Genomic DNA, 13,816 nt, shown 5'->3' with positions numbered 1-13,816 from the left:
ACAACAAAGAAAGCAGAGCAAACTGATTCCACCCAGAAAAATCCACTTATAAGACAGTATTTGGAATTCAGATTCTGCTTGCAAACTGCTTTGATAGTATTTGTATGATGCCATGCCTTGAGAAATAAAATAACATATGCCTAACCAAAACCAAAACAGCAGTTCACTGAACTCAAAGCATGGCTTTACTGAGTCAAGCAAACAAACATAAGAACTATAACTGCAGAGAGACACTTACTGTAAGTGGTACCTCAATCATTCTAAATATAAGTAAAATGCTTGGCTCCTTTTTTTAACCTTCTTGCAATGTGAAAGATGAATCTTCTGAAAGCTGCTGTTGCTGTTTTGAAATATAGAATTTAGCTGTTTAAATAATTTATTTAAATTCATCTTTTGGCAGTCTTCTTGATGTAAACTAAAAAATTACCTACATTAGGAAAGTGTTAGAGAACACTGTATTATTCCTCAAATCATTACTCTAATTTTTCCAATCCAGCTGTTTTGAAATGTTGAAAATAACACCATGCTCACTGCATGGCACTGATTCCTCAACACCTGTTGAGTTTAGAGAGGAATTCCACTTGCCTGATACTGCACACTACCCTTAAATATAACTAAAAATCTCTTCCATTAACATGTAAATTTCAAATTAAGAACTCGCATCAGGAAAAAGCCCACAACTCTGCAATGTCTTCATCAGCTGCACAAGAGAGCAGAAATGAGTTAGAAATTGTTAGAAAACCACAGTGCTCATTTCCATGAGCATCAGCAGTTGGGGATGCTTTGGAAACAATCAGTACTGGAGTTCATGCAAATTCAGTTCAGTTATCAGTCCTGGTAGGCCTTCATTATTCACCTCCCACAAATGAATAATCCTAACAGAACAAGCACCACATATCTGAATGTCAACTATTTGTCCACAAATATACATGGGAAAAGGCACTGACAGTAACAACATTACTACTTGCACTAAGCAGTTAACAATCCCAGTTTCCTTTGAGGTGTTAAATCAAAGAGTTTACTTCTAATACACAAGAAAATCAGATGTGACAAATCTCTGGGGCACACACTAAGCTCAGTAACTCAGACCCTACTTCTTGCCCCACTGTCACAGTGCTGGCAGCATGTACTCACACTGCAGCACCATCATCACTCTTCTACAGCTCCAGGAAGCCTCAAACCAAATGAAAATGACAAGAAAGGTACAGCAGCACAAAGCAGTCAGGAGGGAATGAATGCACCTGGTGTACTACGTGGCATGGTGTCTCAAAAAGTACCTTCCCCCTCCTATCACAACACCTGCTGAAGTTACAGAGGAATTCCACTTGTCTGATATTGCACACTACCCTTAAATATAACTGAAGATCTCTTCCATTAACAGAGAGAGTCATGCACACATAAAAGATCGAAGCTTTCCATGATAGCCTTAAAAAATCCCACAATTAAACCTCTACAGTCAGCTGCCTATCAAAGGGCATACATATAAAAAACCAATAAATAGGAACCAAAAAAGAAGGTGAAGCCAATCTATATGCTATTCTAACTCAGATCATTTCTGTAATTTTACCATATAAACTTTCAAAAACAACATCAACTATTTCTAGCTGGTTTGTAAAGCCTTACAGATAGCAAGTATTATCTTAATCTACTAGCAGATCTGCACACAGAGCACTACTTTAAATTAATTACTACAAGTGGGTATTAAGATTCAGGAGGAGCAATCCTTTTCTCATACTTAATCGGATGTTCCAGAAGTTACATGACCTCCTGCAGAGCAGCTTGTGAGGACCTTTATGCCTTACCATGCCCACAGCACAGGGCAGCACTCTCATGGTACAAATATTGGACAGGCTCTTTAGCCATCCATGTATTGCACTTCTCTGTTTTTCATTAAAATCACAAAAATCTACACTGCAATATATTACTAGCAAGGCTGCACAGTTTTCTCTGAACGCTTTGTTTGGTATCTCCAAAACGCTGGACATTAAGGTGGAAAGTATGTTACAATTTATCACTGGAACAAAACACACCCTCAAGCTTCAGTTTACTATCAGTAAGGATGGATGGATCACAGTCTGAACTCGCTTCTCCCCAAAGCACACAAGCAATTACTTCCTACCTAGGCAAGTCTCTTTAATGAGCTCATGTAGCAGACTACTTGCCACTCCTCTATTTTCCCTCTTGGACACGCTAAGAAACCAAGCTATGCAAACAAAGCGGAAAAAGAAGCAAACCTGCTGCACAGGCCAACTCTTCAAGTAAATCAAGCAGAAAAGTCTTGACTGGGGAACTAGACTAGAAGAATGGAAATTTATAATGAGAAAGGAACACATTTATTTAACTCCATCCTAAAAATGTTATAATGTGTTTCGGAATGAAGGTATACCAAATTCCATAAAATCACTTGTTTTTCATTACAGTTTTATCGGTGTTGCCACTAGCTACCAATGTTTTTACTAGTTTAAAAACAAAAAAGTGATGTTGCTCTTCTTAAAGCCACACCTTCCTCAGGGCAGGCTGCTCGGTGAGAATGCAGGCTTTTGTTCCAGAAGCTGAAGACGTCTGTCTATTGCTCCGCAAACCAAAGGCAACTTTGAAAACAAGTTCTACAGGTTCAAGGTTGATGCCAATACAAATCCCAAGATTTATTTCTGTTATTGGTTTTCTTTTTAGAAATAAAAGCCTCCTAATTTTGCAACTTGACTCATATTATTTCCATGTCTGGAACTCCCTTTCCTAACCTCCACTGCATAAAAATACAAGTTAGACAGTAGGCTATGAAGAAGCACTACACTACTACTTCAAAATCAATATATTTTAGGAGTCTGATACTTCATACAGCTACATGCAGTTCTGGAGAACTGCTACAGTGATTAATGAATAGCTTCTGCTGATATTTATTTTCAGAGTATCTCCTTAAAAAGCCAACTGATCAGCCACTCAGGTTTGGCTCTGCTTCCAAGAGCAAAAACAATTTCACACACCTATTATAGACAGGATATTAGGAATCCCATACTCAAATTGTATTTGCAGGGGAGTACAAGTCAGCTTTCATGTAATTAAGTGCACTGGAATTTGGCCAGAAACTTATGACAAATCCAAAAGCCAGCCTACCCAGCAGTACAATGCGTACTTGTTTATACACTTTTCTACTGCACCATTTGATGACAGAAACAAAAAAATACTTCTGCTTAACTTTAAACAGGAAGAGTTTCACTTAACTCGTTTAAAATAAGTCACTTCTAAGCTTCACCACAACCTTGTACAGACTAATGCTCACAAAAACATTTGGTCAGAACTGTAACTGTACAGAGATGTGGATTTTATTATAGAGTAATTTAAAACAGCATCTCAGAACAATACAGAGATAATAGTTTTAATTCTGAGTCCCACTCTTCCAATCACTTACTGTATTACCAATGACAACTTACTACACGTGTCCTAAAAGAATCAAATGCTCATTTCAAAGACAGCACAGTCAAGGGAAATGAGAAATGAGGCAAACCTGGGATAAATATACACCAGCTGAGAAAAACAAATGCCCTCAGCATCAGCTGAAGTGTACTTTGGAGTCTCGCAAGGGAAGAACTAGCCACACAGCAAAAAAGTTACTGCACACTAGTTGCTTTCTATAGTTGCTCATGCACACACCCACAGTAAAGGCAAGACATGTTATAATTGGAGCATTTTGAGAAAAGCAGTTTCTTACTGCCTTGCATTTACTGTGGAACATCTCAGAGAATAACACAGTCACTTCCTCGTGAGTCAAAGGCCTTGGATGAATAACAACATAACCAGTAAGATGCCAAGTGTTAAGCAGAAGTTCAGCAAGCATAAGAACATAACTATGTCAAACACTGAGCAGTCTCTGGTGCCCCAAGCAAAATCTATTATTTTTCTTCATTAAAGAGTTTCAGTGAGCTGATATCTACAATTTCCCTTGAACATCTTCTACCAGATTTTAGCCTCTTCAGGTACCTCACCAGACCACACCACATACCAACTAGTACAGTTTCAAAACAAAGCAGTAAGGGAAATAATTTTCATGAGCAACTTTTTTATTCTATTGACTACCTTGAAAGTGAACGTGCTTTATCAGCTTGGACACAAGCTTGGACAGCTTGACTGCAATAGCTTCCCACATCACTGTGTGTGTGTAAATTCAAGTTTGGTAGCATATATTATAAACACTAAGAAAAAAACTCAACACATGATGCAGTTCTGTTTTGAACATAAACATTACACTTCGAAACAGCAAGATTTTGAGTTGGCCTAGTGTACTGCTGTGCTTAAAGTAACCCTGAGAACAGGTGACTGCTCCTTTGGTATCTGAAAAAGGTTTTAGGAAATCCTCACCGATCAAAACATCATCTACCAAATACTATTTCTCATTTAAAATGTGGAAGAGCAAATACCTTAGATTTCTGCAACTAAGGACAGTAATAAAAACACTGCTTTTCTGATTGACATATTAATTCACCAATTCCAAACTCACGTAACAGGATAAGTGAACAAAGATGATATCAGAAGTCTTCCAGAAGTCAATCATGCCTACTCAGAGGAAGTCCTGCACATAATTTCCTTATCAACAAAGGAAGACCACAAAACACGCTGTCGCAGTGGGATCAGCACGCCTGTGAAAGTCTGACTACCTGAACAAAGTGATCACTGGAACACACTCCCAGAAAGAGTCACAGAAGTCACAAAACTTGCATCAGTTCTATATCTAACACGTGCAATGAAACAAAGGTGTTACTCTACACACATGCAAAATTGCCTGTGTGTTTGTTTAGCGCTTTAGCTTTAGGTAAACAGGTTAGACAGCTCCCTGCAAACTACACTGACAGTACTTAGAAGTCTCATTCCCCCACGGTGCGTGCTACAACTAAAATGCACTGAAAAATAGGGAAAACAATTCACACAATACCAATCCTATCAAAAGAAACAGGAATCTTCAATGTACCTCTGTTGAGATACCTATCAATTCCTGCTTTATGCCTACCTGGCAAAAGTACTGGTTCCAGTTTTTTAATCCTGGGTTCTGAAGTTATATGCTCTTCACTCTGGGGGAAGGAAAGAGAAAAGGAAATTTACTTAAAAAAAATGCTTTTTGAAAAAAAAAATCTGCAATCAGATACAAGTTTGGTTTATTTGGGTAAAGGAGAAAACTTAAAGCTTATTTTAAAAAGATGGGCTCTAATCATAACAACAGCTTTCTGTAATGTTATCAACAGGCTGTGGACATTCAGCTCCACACCAGAAGGATCTTGTAATATTTTAAGTGCTAACTTTTAACTAATAGTGTAACTCAGGACACAGTAAGTCAGAGGATTAATCACAAATTCACAAAAGAAAATCACAAATTCACACAGAAAATCACAAAAGCTTGAGTCCAATAACAAGCTCCATACAGACACAAGCATTCGGGTTTGCACAAAACTCTCCACTGGCTTTTAACGTGAATGGCTTTCCCGGCCTAGGAAGAATTCCTTAAAGCCAAGCCTAGAACGTGTCTACCTGCATTTTAATTTCACTTTGGCCAAGTTTTTTCTGAAAAAGCAAAACCAAATGCACCTGCCATAGTGTGCTGCTATAGCCAGGCTGCCGGGCGCTCCGCAGGGTCAGACAGAGAAGCGGCCGTCAAGTGCAAAAGCACTCTCAGATCACACGAGAAACCCTGACAGTTTTACTGTGATTTTCTTATTCCACCAGCCAAACGCTAAAAGCGAAACGATGGCTACAGATAAGGGAACCGCTCTCACCACGGGCCGGTTTCTGGGCCGCTCCCACTCAGCACAAAGGAGCGGCAGCGTGTCCCGCACACCTCGAGCGCTGCCCAGGATAACCTCGCACGGGCGGCTGTAACCGACACCGCTCCGGGCCCAAGCTGGGACTCGTCGCCGCACACCGCCGTGCGCAGCTTTTGTTCCTCGGGGCACGAGGAGCCCCGGGGGCCGCGCAGGTGCCTCTCCCCACGGGCACGAGCGGGGCCGGGAGGGACGGGGTAGGGCGGAGCGGGAACGGGGATCGGAAGCAATTACCTGAGGCAGCGGCAGAAGGTATGACTTGAAGGTGGGTTTGGGCGGCTTGAGAGAAAACATCGTCGCTGCCGCCGGGGATCCCGAAGGGCGGACGGGCGGGGAGGGGCCGGCGGGCAGAGCCGAGCCGAGCCGAGCCGAGCCGAAGAGGCCCCGTCCCGCGGGGGCACGGTGCCGACAGCCGCCGGCGGAGGCCCGGCGCCCCGCGGCCACCCGGGACGGCGCGCTCCGTCACGCGGCGGCGGCGGCCTCCGCGGGCGGCGGCGTAGGCGGCCCCCCCTTGCCCCCCTTCCCCAAGGGAGGAGTCAGCGGCCTGGGCAGGCCCGGCCTGGGGCTGCCCTCAGCCCTCATGGAGGCCCCCCCCCGCGGCTCCTCCGCCTCCCCGCGGCGCCGCCTTCAAGCGCAGCGCCCGGCGGCTCCCTACGGCCGGCGGCGGGCGGGAGGCGGCGGCCCCGGAGGGCGGAGAGCCGGGGCGGGACGAGCCGGGGCGGCCATCTTGGGCAGAGGGGCGGGGAGCGGCCTTCCTACGGCGGCGCGCAGGGGTCAGGCGGCCGCGAGCGGGAGGGGCCGCTACGCCGCCGCGGACGGGTCGGGTCGGGGCCGGTTCGGCGCAGGACGCGTCCCATCCCATCTCGTCCCGCCCCCGAGCCGCTGTCCGCGGGTTCCTAGAAAACGACTTTTCCAGTCGTCACAGAACGACCCGTTAGGTTGGAACAGCACCTTAATGATCACCGGGTTATAGGTTACAATAAAGTACACCAATGCATTTTCTTTGTGGAATCGCGATCGTCATAAGAGACATCTAAGCGGCAGAGCGTACCAGCAGCATTCACGATGTGCTTTCAGCTGTACAGCCCTGGGACTCATAAACTTGAAATTCCTCAGCTCCAGCCGTCACCTAAGGAGCCTCACATCCCCCTGCATCACTCGCAGCCTCTATAAGTCAGATCACCAACTCTGGTAAAAAAATAAGAGGTGGGAAGGGGTGCTCACCTGCGTGTGTGCCTGCTCTTACAGCAGAGAAAACGGTTGAAATAATTTCTGAATTGTTCCTCAGTGAGTAAATCGGGAATTTGGAAGTGTATTGGGTACTATGCTTGCTCACAGCTCTCGTTTTCTGTAACAGAAAGTTATGCAAATCGCAGGTACCAGGAGCTGGCTGCTATGGGCTAGAAAAGGACCGACGTTTGCATTCAAGGTGAGGGCCCCATACGCTGCAACACAGCATTTGTAGGGCAGAAATAGCAGTGATACTGTTACCCACTTCCTGCAATAGAATGCTGTTATTTCTGACCTGACAGAAAGTAGCTGTAGGTTACAAAATCCTCCAGATTTCCTCCCTCACCCATCAGTGAGTGCTTCCAGATGAGTGAAGGGGAAATTGCTTGCAAAGCCTCCCATGGGCACAGCCTCTGGGCAAGCACTGAGAGCCTGCATCTGTCCCTGCCTGTCAGGAGAAGAAACAGCCATGAAAGGCAGGGTCCGGGGGCACAATATTAAAACATAAACTAAAGCAGAGAATTTTGGCACCTGAAGTCTGTGAAGCCTCTCTGCACAAGGCCTGCAGAGGGAGGTTGTTATTGTAACCCAGTGCTGTGTCAGATAATTAGCATTAAGATCCAACTCTAGCATGAATAAACTAGTGCTACCAAGTTCATCTTACTGCCGCCTTCCACACAAAGCATATCGTGTTGCAGCTATGGAATGCTAAGCACATCTTGGTGCTGCCCTGGGCTGCTGCCACAGGCACCTTCTTGCTCATCACATTAAACGCATGAATAGCTGGAGAAAGCAGGTGCAGATCATCAGCCATGGGATTCCCCTCATTTAAGTGCACCTGCTGGTGCTGCCCTGCAGCTAGTGCACTGGATTGAAGGAGCTGGGGACCTGTGTGCTGGCTATGAGTTAGGCATAGGTCACAGCAAGAGTCACGGGATAGGGGCATGAGCAGGAAGCCAGGACTTGCTAAAAATAATCATCAGTACATTATGTGGGCACTGTAGCCTCACTTTATTAAAAGTGGCTTTGGTCCATGTACTGACGTTTTTCTCTCAACAGCCTACATTCAAGAAATCAGTAAAGGCCTGCTACAGTATAATAGTATTTTAACACCACCACAACATAAAGACAGTAAAGAATTAGAAACTCCAAAAATAAAAATAAAAAAAATAGAGGCATCTTTGGGCACAAAATGCAGCACCCAGCATCAACCACAAGATCAAGGTCTTCCCTTGCTGCAGTTAACAGGATACACATCACACAGTGTTATGGACCTGTTATTTTTCTATGAAGACAAAAGGTGGGTTTTCAATGAAAGAACAGACTTCAGGGTTCCAGATACCCTAACTAAAATGCAAGGCCCCACAGCAGGGGGAGGTTTGCTTGAACAGTGATAAGGGCAACGAACCACTGGCATCTGCCTAGGTTGAAGAAGGAAATGCGTGCATACATTTAGAGCTGTGCAGCAGCCAAGTTGAGAACATCAGCAAGGACCTCCATAACCATAGACTATATTCGGATTTTCAGACAGAGAAGATTAAAATAAATCTATCCAGTACTTCTTTAGAACAAGTTCAGCTCCTTTCCCAAGGGTCCCATTTACATAGTGTTAGTGGACAATTCCCTTCATTTTACCCTCAACTTTACATGTAAAAGTTTATAGTTTATGCTGAAAAAGTCATTGTCTAAGTGGCAGTGTTTAACCTGCATGGTACTGGGCTCAACTCCTTTCCACTTTAGATTGACTGTGCTGCAAGTGCCTCACTGTGCTGAGTGCAAGCCATAGCTGCCCTCCTGCTGGTGACTGATCCCCTTTCACAAGCTAAATCCCTTGGATGTTTGACAAGTGAGAAAAGCTGCAGGGACTTGCCCTCATCTTGCAAATTTTTTATTCAGAACATTGTTGAAGGAAAATTAAAATCAGAAAAAGGGTAGGAGAAAGCAAGGGGGAGAGGAGGGGAGAAACAGTCCAGATCAGCTAGGCTTAAAATTACATATATCAAATTTGCCAGTGTGATTAAAAATGTCAATTATTATCATCAAATTAGAATTACAAGAGTGCTTTAAGATGCTTTAAGGCATCACACTGACAGAAAGTTACACGCCGAGATGATCACGTCATTGGAAAGAAACTAAGGCAAACCCCACACATGTGCACCAAGTCCTGCACCTACAGCTCCCAGGCTCTCCTGGTGCTCCCGGCTCACACTGATCACCTCTGTACATCATCTGAGACAATGCCAAACTGTGCCCCAGGAACTCCACACAGGATGAGGAGATTTGGGTTCCCTGAGTGGGATCAAGGCTCTGGGAACCAAACCCAGCATCAGGTTGGGCTGAAGGAGAAAGATGCTCTCAGCACCTGCCAGGTCTGAAACTGAAGCAAACATGATTTTAAAGATGGGAAAAAAGGTGCTGTAAAAGTGGGACTGTAGTCTGGCAGACAACCTTAGGCAACCTGCAGGGATCAGAGAGGAAATCAGACTCTGGGAACCTATGCCAAGCATTTCCAAAGAAAACCTGAGAGGGGAAAAAACAAAAGGCTGAAGAGTTAAAAACAAGTTCTCACCTTCCTAAAGGTAACAGAAGGAAGAAGCAGTGTGGGAGTAAAGGCTTCACTCCAAATAAAGTGAGTCATGTAGCAGTGCACATCCTCCAAGGACAGAGGCCTGCCCACTGGGATGTCAGACACAAACAGCTTTGATGTGCACTATTTCCCTTCAGGACAGTTCTGATTCAAACCCACAACATCTTTGACAACCAGACCTTCAGATATGACAGCTATTTTCTGCGAGGGCCCTGGGTGCTCATTTGGGATTGCACGGCTCAGAAGAGGGACTGAAACCAGGCAGATTCAGCCCTGCTGCCCTGGGTCTGCCTGCTGAGGCTCTTCTCAGAGCTACAAGATGCTCTCCTGCTTTGTGACTTCAAGCAGTGCTGGGGAAAACACACCGGGATGGGAAGAAAAGCTCAGACTGACAAAGGCTATTACAGACTCCAGGGAATGCTCAGATCAGTTCAGCTGTTGAATGGGCACTCTTCTTGTTGAGAAGATAACACCAACACTTTCAGCCAAGAGGAGCTGCCCAGATCTGCCCGGACATCAACCCAGGCCCTTGCAGCACTGCAGGACCTTGTGTTTTGCTCTCCCTTTGCCTCCAAGAAGCATGAGAAATCCTAAGGAAAATATTTAACCAACAAGAAGAGCTGGTAGGAGGACTCTTGCCTGAAGTCACTGATTCCCTTCCCAGACTTCTCTGGCCCAAAGATGCTCTGCCCTACAGAAAGCTCTCAGCTGAAATTGTGTCATGCTGGGCATGATACTGCCTGAAGCCTTGTTAGGTAGGAACCAGGGAGATCAGAACGCTGGGCTTACCAATGTCTTGGTAAGAAAATCATAACAAAATGGGGGAAAAAGAAAAAAAAGAAAAAAAAAGGGAAGGGAAAAAACAAGCCACCCCCAAACCAAAGCAAAATAAAAAAGAAAAAAGGAGGGCATGAAAAAAGCACCTTCCTTTTCCACTGTGATCCTCTGCTGAGTCCAAGTTGCATGGCCAACCCTCTACACCCTCTTTTTTTCTCACTCACCTGCAGCAATTCTCCCATTCCCTGGTATCCCTCCTTTAGACACCTCCCAGGCCTGCCTGGTGTTACTGTCCTCACTGCCATCAGCAGAGTGGGGACCCACTGAACAATCCATCCACAGCCATGGAGGCAAAGAAAATGAATGTGTACTATTGGCCCTCTTTCACCCTGGCTGATCTGTCCAAGTCCCCTTGTCATTTCATAGGAAAACTGCAGTGCAGCAGACACATAAATACAGCAGGTACGTTCATGAAGGTTCCCAGAAAACAGACACATGCAAACACTTGGTGCAACACCACACGGCCAAGAGCAAGCCACTTAGGAGTGATGCCCTAGCCCAAAATGTATGTTTAGCCCAGCTAAAAAATTCTCTGAATCTCATATATTCACCTATCAAACAAGAAGAAAAAAAACCACAGAATAAGAAGAAAAAAACACAGTGGAGTTTGCAATATTGGTGAGATAGCCAGTGTTAAAAGAGCAGCTTCTCACTGTGCCTTTAATACTAATTGGAGTTATGAATGTATATCAAAGGGAGAATAGAAATCTAATTGCCCCAAATCACTGCACCTGCAACATAAAATTAAACTCCCTCTGTCTGCAGATGCACAACAAATACAGTCCTGCACATCCTAGTGGTAATTAACCCCTGATGCCTATAATCAGCACATATCATCCCGCTGGCAAGCAGATGACAATTAGCAAATTCCCTGTCTGAACATCCAAGGTTAAACAAACGACATAGTGGGTTCAGCTGAATGTATTTAAAAGCCTACATGTGCTCCAGCTACAGCAATGTATTTTCTTTTACATTATCACCTATTGAGATAAATTCACTTATCACTACAAGAAAGAAAACAGCAGTAGGATCGATTCTTACCTCACTTGTTCCTTTTCAATATGAGCATCAGGTTAGCACTTCCAGCTTATGAAAAGAACACACTTAATATGAGAAATCACAACAAATGTGTTCTGAAGCTGAACTAAGGACAGACACATTAACCCCCCTCCCCCCCCACATTCAGTTATTGGCTACCTATTCTGCACTGCAGGCGGTAGAACCGATAACTCAAACTGCAGAGGTTATTGTTAAAATGACTTTGCCAATTCAGAGGTGGGTAAAAGATCTAACCCACATTCCTAAGACGGGGATGGCCCAATCACAGTGGCACGCTGGGTTGCCTACCTCAGTCAGAGAAGCTGCCTGTCATCATCTCCACTTAAGGAAGAACTGCAGAAGATACTGGGCCCAGTAACATATCACAGTGAAACACCTGAGGAATTAACTGTCACTCACCCAGAGAAGAGTCCTGTACAGGAGGGGAAATACCCTATTCCAGAAGATGCCTGGTACACAGATGGATCCAGCAGAGGGAACCCAAGTAGGTGGCAAGCTGTTGCATTCCATCCCTCAACTGAAACAATATGGTTCGAAGAAGGGGATGGACAAAGTAGCCAGTGGGCTGAGCTACGAGCTGTGTGGATGGTGATAACTCAAGAGCCCAGCGATGGCGCATTGAATATCTGCACAGATAGTTGGGCAGTCTACCAAGGGCTCACGCTCTGGATAGCACAGTGGGCCACTCAGGACTGGGCGATCCATGCTCGACCTATCTGGGGCAAAGATATGTGGGTTGATATATGGAACGTGGTTAGGCACAGGACTGTGCAAGCATACCACGTTTCTGGACAACAACCCTTGCAGTCACCAGGCAATGATGAAGCTGACACTCTGGCTCGAGTTTGATGGCTAGGAAATACATCAGCTGAAGATATTGCCCATTAGTTGCATCGGAAATTACGGCAGAACAGAAAACCATGTGGGCAGCAGCTAAAGCATGGGGGCTGCCCATACAGTTACCGGATTTTTTCCAGGCATGTAAAGACTGTGGCGCTTGCTCATGAATGAGACCAAGACCTTTACCGGAAACAACGGCGCTTCTCGCTAGAGGACACAACCCTTTACAACGACAGCAGATCGATTACATAGGTCCCCTTCCTCGATCTGAGGGGGGCATATATGCCCTAACCTGTGCTGACACAGTGAGTAGACTGATGCAAGCTTATCCTGTAGCAAAGGCAAACCAAGCCTATACTATTAAAGCTCTAACTAAGTTGATGGCATCATATGGGACTCCTGAGGTCATCGAGAGTGACCAAGGTACACATTTCATGGGTAAAACTGTGCAAAAGTGGGCTGAAGACAACAACATTGAATGGCGGTTTCACCTGCCCTATAATCCAACAGGAGCAGGCCTAATAGAAAGGTATAATGGAATCCTGAAGGCTGCTCTGAAGGCAGATTCACAGTCCTTGCAGGGGTGGACCAAGAGGCTTTATGCAACCCTGCGGGACTTGAATGAGAGACTGAGGGGCAGACCCAGCACTTTAAGAATGTTGCAGACAACTTGGGCCTCCCCACTTAGGATACAAATCACAAGCAAAGACACCTCACTTAAGCCACAAGATGGCACCATGAATAATCTTCTGCTCCCTGGCCCTGAGGACCTAGAGCCTGGGAAACAAAAGGAAAAATGGCCTTGGAAGGTGCAAGTAGGACCAAAATGGTGTGGTCTCCTTGCACCTTGGAGGAGATTGTTAGAGGTTGGAGGATCAGTAAACCCTCCTGTGGTGGGTGCATGGCCAACAGAGGTTGTAATTGACAATCCAATTTTCATTGCAAAGGGGACATTAATCATGTCCTTATGGCAAAGAACTCCCCCCATAGTACCTGATATAGTGATCCAACCACAGATATCAGGCCAAAGGGTATGGTGTCAAAGGCCAGGCCATGCTCCAGTACAGGCAGAGGTATCGACTCAAGACCAAAATACGGCCTGTATTCTACCATGGAGGGCAGAATTACCCCTCCTCGTACCTGTTAAACATCTGTATTACTCCCCTTGAGGTTATCAAGTTCACAGGACAGCTGGCAGGAGCAACACAACTCCAGCATGCTCCAGTGACCACAAGGAAACATCTTGACATCTGGTGGTGGACTGCTGAACTTTTGGGAAGTGGCGAGCGTGAACCTAACTGCTACTGGTCCTTAAGGAAAATATGCCTCGACAAGGAACACCAAGTACTGGCCCAAGAGAACAAAAAGGGACTACCAATAATGGCCTTCAGTGCCTTAAAAATATTAATATATATATAATAATTATATAATTAATGATATATTAATAATTATAATA

At 45.0% G+C, this 13,816-nt stretch overlaps 2 protein-coding genes across 2 annotated transcripts in view; both read right to left on the bottom strand.

Moving 5' to 3' along the window:
- Positions 1 to 6,144, bottom strand: part of MTMR10 (myotubularin related protein 10) — a 30,756-nt gene extending 24,612 nt beyond the window's left edge. Inside the window, exons 1-2 of the mRNA XM_065733727.1 lie at positions 6,042 to 6,144; positions 5,003 to 5,063 (exon numbers count right to left, since the gene is read on the bottom strand). Of these exons, the coding sequence (XP_065589799.1) occupies positions 5,003 to 5,063; positions 6,042 to 6,101 (121 nt within the window). The 5' untranslated portion in view covers positions 6,102 to 6,144. The remainder of the gene's footprint in view (positions 1 to 5,002; positions 5,064 to 6,041) is intronic.
- APBA2 (amyloid beta precursor protein binding family A member 2) overlaps positions 1 to 13,816 on the bottom strand; it is a 289,129-nt gene that overhangs the window by 141,559 nt on the left and 133,754 nt on the right. The gene's annotated exons all lie outside the window — the stretch shown is intronic.

This window comes from Cyrtonyx montezumae, unplaced genomic scaffold, assembly GCF_038088225.1.
Source record: "Cyrtonyx montezumae isolate F1298 unplaced genomic scaffold, pur_monq_1.0 scaffold_17, whole genome shotgun sequence".
Taxonomy (NCBI): domain Eukaryota; kingdom Metazoa; phylum Chordata; class Aves; order Galliformes; family Odontophoridae; genus Cyrtonyx; species Cyrtonyx montezumae.
This window is presented reverse-complemented; position numbering and strand designations above follow the sequence as displayed.